Source organism: Eutrigla gurnardus (genome assembly GCF_963514095.1).
Source record: "Eutrigla gurnardus genome assembly, chromosome: 13".
Lineage (NCBI taxonomy): Eukaryota > Metazoa > Chordata > Actinopteri > Perciformes > Triglidae > Eutrigla > Eutrigla gurnardus.
The window spans coordinates 25,606,202-25,615,975 of record NC_139936.1 but is presented as its reverse complement, the minus strand read 5'-3'; the positions used below and the strand labels follow the sequence as shown (position 1 = coordinate 25,615,975).

Here is a 9,774-nt window from a genome sequence, read left to right as displayed (position 1 = left end):
TTTGTTCACCCTGCCATGTCATTGTCAGAAAAACACAGTTAGAAAAACCTTTTATGTGATTTCTTTATAAGGAAATGAGGACCAAATGTATTGTTTGAAATTTTGACCTGATATATTTTCTCATTTACTAAAATATATTGTTGAGAAAGGGGACAGAATATCTTTCTGAAAATGTACATTTCATAATCACTATGCATGGTATAGTGGTAATGACCCACATTACTTTCTCTCTACTGGCCATCACGGGGCGAGACCTCTGGTTAAAAAAGGTGTGATTGTATAGAAGTCTATGAGAAAATGGTCCTACTTCTCTCTTGATGTATTATCTCAGTAAACATTATAAACATGAGTTTATGGTCTCAATCTCTAGTTTCAAGTCTTCTTCAATCCAGCATGATGTTCATTTAGTACATTATGGTTCATTTAGAGTCCACCAGACCAGAAAGCAGGGGATGCTTTAGGGGCGGGGCTACCTTGTGATTGACAGCGCTACCAAAGAAATTAGCTCCTAAGATGCCTTCAACACTTAGCTGTAAAGTTGACCTTGGATCCATATTTGGACTGTGGAGGAGGGCAACAAGTGGCAGAGCAGCAACCTGATCAGCAACCTTTCAAAACATTTTGTGACGACCAAAATCCAAGATGGTAATGGCCAAAATGCCGTACTCCAGGATTCAAATATATATATAATGTAATATTTTCATGTGAATGTATTTTATTTTATTAGGAATGAGGATTTTAAAAATGATTTATTAAACTGTTTTCATTTGTACAGATAACATGGCAAGGTCATTGCAATTGCCACAAAGCAACAGGTTTATACAAACAGACAGAAAAGACCAATCAAAAATACAAATGGGTATGGAAAATAAATACTTGTAAATCAATAAATACAATTAAGAGCGTAGTTCCGTTTAAACATAAACAAAACGTTTAATTGAAAAAACACCTCCAACAAACAACTTCCGTTTGCTCCCTTCCGCAACGATGACGACTTCCGGTCCTTGCCCCCGCCCGAGTAGTCTTTTGGATGCGACCATGCGCCACTTGAGGGCGCTGTGGGACTAACAGCCGTCATTATTCTATCCGCCATTCAGCAAGCAACATTTCAGTGGGGCCAAATGAACTACACACCGGTCTACAATGCGCAGGCGCACAAATCAACACATCATTACAGGAGCATTTTGAAAACGCTCTGGCTTTGTGTCTGTTTCAGGAGGGCTGGCCGGCACTGACCCTCCAATAGATGCCTATTGGCAGCCTGTAGACTCCAATAACACAGTGCATCTCAAAGTGCACTTTGTGTAGAAGCAGCTAAGCTGGTTTGTCCTGTGTGTTTTCTCCCTGCGCCAAGAAAACAAAGCTCATGCCAACCAAAGAACAAACATTAAACAGCTAATCTTATTCAAAGTTGACAGGCATTTTTATTTTATCTAATATACAGTCATATTGATGGAATAATAAAAGTAGAATTTAGTCTTTGAAATCCGGCTTTAAAAAAACTAGTGCATTCATGCTTGCGGACGAAACGCCGGCCAGCAGGCGGACGCTCCCGTGTTCTCCTTCTTCTAGTGCAGACACTTGAAGCAGCAGCAGCAGGGTTTCGCACTGAGGCTCCACCTTTCTCAGCGGACCAGTGACCTCACCAGTGGGCTGGATTGGGAGGGTGGGATTTCCAGGCTTCCAGTGAGTGAGCTCCGTGTATTCCTGCCTCTATTTTAGGATCTATGCGGCTCCAGCGACAGCGAAGACCTACCTTTAATAGCCACATACTCTGCACGCTGGATCTCCTTTTTTTCTTCTCCATGCGACTCCAATCGGAATAAATAATTGAGGAATGTGGAAATTACAGAATGCCCAACAGCGCTGGAAAGAGATTTAAACCCACCAAATACATCCCAGTGTCCACTGCTGCCACGCTCCTTGTGGGATCCACCACTTTATTTTTCGTTTTCACGTAAGTTTGCATCGCTTCTTGTGTTCTGGTTCGCTGCATGCCGGGGCTTCTCATCCACACGCACGCACACGCACGCGCGCACACACACGCGCCCGCACACAGAGCTCCAAGTTTGCATGGCTGGATTCAGTCACTTAGGTGGAAGGAGTGGTTTTACAGGACGACATGGATCACATCGGGAATCTGAGCGGATCTGAAATGGGTTTGCAGCTTTACGGGTCCCGGCTAATGCCTGCAAGGCAAACTTCCCAATAAGCCATGCAAGTTCCACAACGCTACTCCTGCAGGAGAGCACCGCTTACTCACTCTAATGGAAGAAATGCCGCAGGCGGTTGTTGATGCCGTTAAAATGGTTGCATTGGCCCAGCAGGCGGTTGTGTTGAATCCTGCTCACTCAGTTGGGACAGATCCAGTGTAACACCCCACCAACACGCATTCTGATCATCCTAATCACCACCACCCTGCTGGAGTCCTGCAAAAACCTCTGGTCTATTGCATCTACCCACCAAGTCTACTATACTACACATGGGTGATATATGAAATACCCTTCAGACCAAAGTTCCCATTCACAATAGTATCATCCCAATAGACTTTAAACTCTGACTATGGCTGTTAAACATACTGGAGTCACTTTACATTTAGTTACACCAATAGTTTGATTGTGTCACAGATAAGACGAACATCCTTTTTAGCGAAAAACAATACAATAATCTTAGTTAGATGAACATAAGTCTGCATAAATAAAGGATAAATTAATCACTCACAAAATAATCCCCATAATGGAAATCCACCATAATCAATTTATTGTAAGTGTTTTTCATTGCAATACAATCCCATACCTTCCCACTCCTAGTGTATACAGTCAGTTGGATTTTCCCAAGGATTATGGGTAACTTCTGACCACGGCCATCAGGTCCTTAGTGTCTCTAAAGCAGATGATTGATGGATGGATGATGGATACTTTAGTGATCCTGGGGGAATTAATTCATTTTGAGGGAAGGTCTATGTTCTGACAAGCAGGTGAATCTGGTTCGTCCACGCTGGCTGTGATTAGGATGAGTACGGTGTCATTCAGCCTATCAGAGAGTCCCAGCACACTCCATCTGACGACAGAGGAAGTAAGGGCTGTGGATGTAGGCCCAGCAGAGAGGGTGATGTGTCGGAGCCCCAGCTGAATACATCATCAGTGACATAATCAGCCTAATGGAAGGGAGATCATGTTGGAATCCTCTGATCAGGACTGGGTAGCTAACTCAACCCGTGTCAAACACGGTCGAGTGCCAGAACCGGCCCGCCAAAGGATCCGATCCGGTCCACTTCATGGGCACCTTTCAGTGGTCAAGGAATCTAATACTCGATGTCACTATCACACTCATCATGGTGAAAAATACAGGAACTGTGAAGGAGAACAGAGAACAGAGAAGATGAATGAACTGCTGCTGTGTTGTGGTTGGAGCTGAGTGCTCAGCGACACATCTCAGGGTTCTTCTTCTGGTTTGTAAACAGATTGGTCATTAGTGTTGTTCTTCATAGGTCATGATGGTTTTTCTGATCCGGCCCACTTGAGATGAAACCGGGCTGTATGCGGCCCGTGAACTAGAATGAGTTTGACACGTTGGGTGTCACATTGTCTGCCTGAGTATAGAACTGCTGTTTGGGATTCCTCGCCCTCCGAGGGTGGAAGGTTGTCCACTGTTTGAATGACGTGATGTTGGGAGCCTGTCAGCTGTGGTGACGCGTCACTTTGTTGCTTAATCCGTCTCCAACTAATATCTGTCCTTGATGGAAGCCTGTTTGTGTTTGGAGCTTTGGCACAGATCTGTTCTGATGCCGAAGTGCGATACGGAACGTGTTTTTCACCTGCGTGAACGAGAAAAATGCTCAAGCTGCTCCCGAGCGGTTTCACGTTCTAAGTCTCAGGTCAGTGACCGAGACCGAAGGAGACATATGGCGCTTGTGGCTTGCATCGGCAGGTTGGCTTGTAGCTTTAAAAATCTCAGCACTCCTTGTTGTGGCTGTGTCGAGGGCTTTGCATAAACAAATGGCCTGATTTACAAGTCTCTGTGTCCAATGAATGTGTAATGACTTAATATGAGAGCTGCGTTTCTGTCATGTTGTCAGCAAATAGCAGAAGTCAGAATTTTTGCTGCCTGTTACTATTATTAGTTGTTTTTTTGCTGGGTTCATGTCATTCTACGTTTAAGTCCCCCCTCCTCCTCAGCAGATGGTTCACGGTGAGGATTAAGACTTTACCCGGTTGCTCATTCATTTCCCAGTCAAGGGTCTGGAGGATTGAGTCCCACATAATGGACCCCCCCCCCACGCCATTTCTCTTCCAAACACTCATAAAGAGTCCATCATGTTGAACCCGTCTTCGGCTTGTCTTTGGCTGGAGGGAAAAGCCCCACATTTACATTACAAAGTAGACGATCTTGGTCACCATTCACCATATTATCCAGAGAATTATGAAAATATACTGAAAACTCTTATTATGCCACTAAAACATTAATAAATAAATATTTTCTGATTATTTTATTATTTCTTTATCTTATTGTTATTTTACAGATAAGACATCTTTTCTTGTTGAACATCCTTTTTAGTAAAAAAAACAAGCAGATAATAATAATTATTAATTTTTATTATTTTATTATTTCCAATAATAAGATAATCATAAATCATAAGGTCCCCCTGTATAAAAGAGTGAAAATACATTTAAAACAAATATAGAGGTATATTTTATATCCTGTGTCTTCTACCACAGTAGTGAGCTAGACCATGTGGATGAGGTCCCTCACTTGATGATGTTTATGATTATCTGATAATAAGAATTCACCACTCCAGGTGTAACGATATATAGGATTTTGTCCGGATTGCGATAATTGAATTGAATGTTCATTATTGGTATAATCGTCAGCTGTGTAGCTCGCTATAATGAAAGAGAAGGGGGGAAAATAGAGCCAGATTTAAAAATACAGGATACAAATATGTATTTTATATTGATTTATCCTTTACTTATGCAGGAAGAACTTGGGATTTATGATCATCATCTTATTTAAGATTATTTGTTGATGTGTCTTATCTGTGTATTTTAAGAGTTTTGAGCATATTTGGATGATTATCAGGATATCGTGAATCGCAATTATGTTGGTCAGTATGTGACATTTTCATATCATCTCACGTCTATTCACCATGACCAACCTATTGTGAGTATGTTTTATGGTGATAAAACCCTTTATTCCAGTCCCATCACTAAAGCAGTGGTTAAACAGTATCTACATGTCATTAACCATAATAACGTAACACAAGTGTAAAAGTAGGTACATATAATGTTTCTGTGCCACTAACTGATCTTTTCTTAGACATGTGCCGGTTAAAGAACTATATCAAGTCCCTCATATACACTCCAGTCCTGCAGAGTGCCGGGGACACGAGGCTTTTTTATTCTGGACCGCTGTGTGTTACAGGTCTCACTACTGCCAGCCAGCAGGCCACTTGGTATCATATGGGCAACACACACACACACACACACACACACACACACACACACACACACACACACACACACACACACACACACACACACACCCTGTCCACTGTGTGTTACTGTGTTTGGCTTACTGATGCCTGACAGTTTGTTTCTCACAGAGATTGAATTAGAACACATTAGGACAGAATTATTTATATCTCTGCAGCATGACCACGGCCCGTCACAAAGGACTGATGATAAATGAAGCTTTCAGTCATGGTTTAGACATCACAATATCATCCCAGCCTTATCTGGTCCATAACGACATTATTATACAGTAGCTTATGTGTCTAAATTTGTCCCGGCGCTGTATGGCCACACCGAGGAAGCTTTCTTTGACCTTTTTGATTCCTCAAGAGGGCCGGGCTGGCCTTCATCATTTGTTGCCAAGCTTAATAGTGTATAAGAGCATAGGCATGGATGGATGTGTGGAAAGCATCGATTGGTCATCTGGACAGGACCTTGGGGTGAAGGTGGGTTATGAAACGTCAGTGACGGAGACGAGAACGAGTCAGGAATCTAATCTTCGGCTTCCACATCTGTTTCCTTCTTTTCACTGTACGTCCATTGAGTCCACTTCATTCAGACTACCAGTGCATTGTTTGGCATCAGCTCTCCACTCTGACGTTCTTGTAGAGATTGTTAAAGGCATTTCCGATTGTTAGTTGAGAGAGTGGGGGGTGGGGGGGTGATGAACTGTTAAAACAAGTACTTGTATGTTTAACCCTTTAGGTTCTGTATCTTTGTATATACATGGTTAAACATAGACCCTGTACATAGTTAACCCATTTACTCGGGCCTGACAGATTCATCAGTCAGCCAATATAGTGGTATCGGCACAGATATAGAACATACATTTTTGCAGAATCTAACATGGAAATTGCTGCTAGAATGGTTCAGAAATGGTGTCATTACATAGATTGGCCAGCAGAGAGAAAATACCAGGGTGAATCATAAAATGCATGAATGGTAAGAATAAAATAATAAGAAAAACAATCAAATAAACATACAACTCGTATCATCTGAATACGCAATCAGATATAAGCGTGTTTTTAAAGTTTTAAGAGACTTCAAAGAACATTTGACTCTGAGAGCTTTATTTGTTTGTATGTAAATACAAATTATTTACTTGCTGTTCTCTGAAAAAGTATATATATATATATATATATATATATATATATATAGCAGAAGTGCCTTTACAGAGACACTGATGCAAAGAAAAGGTGTCAAGGATTAAACTGAGCTACATTTATTTATAGAAAAGTAGTGCGATATGAACATGAGTCATAATTCAAAAATTCTCATATATTATCCAGTTAATCATCAAAAGCTTAAAATGGCATCCCGGAATCACTTGAAATTTAATTAAGAAACAAATATTTGCATTCGTACATTAGAGACACATCTCAGTTTGTTTTGGTGCCATTTCAAGAGTTTAAATCATATTATTATTATTATTATTATTATTATTATTATTATTATTATTATTATTATATTATATAGATGAGCAGGATAAAATCATGAATCACAATTATCTAGGTATGACATTTTCATGCCCTGTGCCTAGTCCCCATTGTAACAGATTGATGAGGGCTATCTTCACAGATCAAATGCAAAAGGACTTCCAGTTTGAATGATACGACTCCATCCAGCCACTGTGGAGATATTGAGGTCTACAGTAAGGAAAACGGTCTTGCTGTCAGGTTTCAGCTCTAAGCTGTAGGTGGGAGCCTCCAGGGAGGAAAGCACTGCTGAGAAGATAAAACCCTATGTTGGGGAACATTCGCCTCCCTTTCATACATTAGTTATGATGTAATTAGTTGGCTGATGGTTGATGGTTCAGCTCACCTGTCGTATGATAAAATCCCCACTGCTAAAGAAATGGAGACGTGTCTTGTATTGTATGAATGAACCCTGGTTAACTAAAACGGGGTTATTGCAGACTCCCTGCAGGCCCAGCACTCTGGTTGTCCTCTTCTGTACAAATCCAATTTTTATCCTTTTTGTGTCAAATATTTATTTTGATTTAGGGATGAAACCATCAAACATTTGTTTGTGTGCCAGGATCCTGATTGCGATGCTTACTGTGTGCTGACTGTTTTCTGAAACACTCTGCGTTGACGTGCTGCCTTCTGTGTCTTATTAATTGAAGGTCTTAAAACATAATTGAATGTTGGCTCAATGGTCCTAATCCGTGTCCTGTGTGTGATTGTGTCGAGCTGCTGTCGTCTTCTTGTCGAGGGGCTGGGTAAACAAGCTTGTAGTCATTAATGCCTCAGTGCCTGGTGTTGGTGTCCATTAGAGCCCACTCGCCTTCCTCCTGTGTGGCGTTAGTGGCTTTGCAGGCGCCCGGCCTCCGACTGTAGTTAAATGAACTGTTGGTTTAACCCGTGCTGTTTATGCTCGCTGTGGGAGCCAGACCGCCTTGGCTGCCTGTTTTAAATAGCGCTCGTATGACATTGGGACTGATTTGGGTTAAGTTTGTTTATTTAAAAAGGATATATATTGGCAGGCTTGACGTGTTGCAAGGGAGGAGCATTTCTCAGAAAGAGGAAATTACCAAGTGACATGCTATGAAGATGCCCTTGTAGCTCTGCCTCTGCTCATTAACGTCATCTATGACAGCAAGAAGAATCTGTCTCCCATGAGAGCAGGATATTATATAACATATCATGACATAAATCAAACTCATTCATTCCCAGTCATCTCGCCATTAACAATCAAAAACACTCATCAATACGTTGATTTATGATTACCTTATTTAAGATTTGTTACATATTTTCTCACTAAAATAGATGTCTTATCTGTGTCACAATAAACATATTTGTTATGTAAAGTGATTCCATTATATGTTAATGCAATTTAAGAGTTTTAAGCATATTTGGATGATAATATCATGAATCCCAATTATTCTGCTCAGGATAACGTGACATAACATTTTCACATCGTCTCATGTTTATTCACAATATTATCCTGTTAATCAGCAAAATATACAGCTTGAAACTCAGCACTTAAACATACTGGTATTATACATATTTATTACAGACATCTTTTTTTAGTGAAAAACAATCAAATAATCCTAAATAAGATGATCATAAATAATAAGGTCTTGCTGCATAAAAAAAGGATACATTTTTGTATCCTGTATTTTTGTAAATCAGCATCTATTTTTCACTTCTCTACTCTGATAGTGAACTAGACAGCTTTGTCAAGTAAAATCCTCGTCCCATCCTAAATAAGGAACTATCCTGTCCTCATGTCAGAATAAAGCTTGATTATCTTGACGGGGTTAAGATTGACGTACAAGCTCACCAAGGCCAAAATATTCCCTCAGCCTATCACAAAATGCATGTGGCGCAGGCTCCTGGTTTGCTGAGATAACTGGGCGTGAAACCAGCAGCAGGTCGCTGCGGTGTGCTCAGCTTTGTCAGATTAGATACAGATGTAATTTCCTCTGTAGCACTTCATCCGTCAGCACCTTGAGTGAGGGTCTGACGCCTGCAGTGTAGGCTTGTGTGGCGTCTGCTCTCAGAAGGTGCTAAGGGGTCTTTTTCCTCTGTGCAGTAGATAAGACCACAGTCTGATTCATGGTCTATCTTCAGTCTGCCTGTGGTTTCCTGGTACACATGGCACGTTTCCAACCTGTAAGATCATGACAGATTGGAGAACAATCCCCTGCTCCTGCAGCTTCACAGCTTTCACGGATAATTCTGGTTCCTTCCAGCCTGGCGTATTTCCCATCAATGTGGCGATTGTGGCTCCATGTGTTGTGTTCACTTTGCACTCTCAACTTCCCCGTAGAGATTTGGGGAAATAAGGACTTTTTGTTCCATGAATCATTTCAAACGCTCGTCTTTGAGCCTGACTGAAGGTAAACACAGAAAGAAGCCTTATTGATCCCCCCAAGTCAACTTGCAACTGAGTTGCCTTGTTTACATGTGTGAGGCTGTGGATTGCTTTTCATTTAGCGTGTGTTTATGCTAGAGGAGTAGTGGATTATTAGCAGCAAACAGCCACAATAGTCACATTTATGGGAAATAGACATACTCAGGCGGCAATCTCTGGTTCTGAAAAGTGAAGCCAAAGCTGAAGTGCCTTAAGCTCCTCCACCCTCTGTCCAAATTTGGTCACTTCTGGTCACTGGGTGCAAAAATTCCATGATGGCGATGACTAGAATGCGGGTGACGCCACAAAGACTACGTCCACACTTCTATACAGTCTATCACGGATAAACTCAGGTAGAAATAAACCATTCATTCCCTTACATGGAGTGGTAGTGAAAAAACAGTTA

At 41.2% G+C, this 9,774-nt stretch overlaps 1 protein-coding gene across 1 annotated transcript in view; it reads left to right on the top strand.

Moving 5' to 3' along the window:
• Window positions 1-1,722: 1,722 nt before the first annotated feature.
• zdhhc8b (zDHHC palmitoyltransferase 8b) overlaps window positions 1,723-9,774 on the top strand; it is a 72,833-nt gene continuing 64,781 nt past the window's right edge. Inside the window, exon 1 of the mRNA XM_084024140.1 lies at window positions 1,723-1,957. Coding sequence (XP_083880266.1) covers window positions 1,854-1,957 — 104 coding nt within the window. The 5' untranslated portion in view covers window positions 1,723-1,853. The remainder of the gene's footprint in view (window positions 1,958-9,774) is intronic.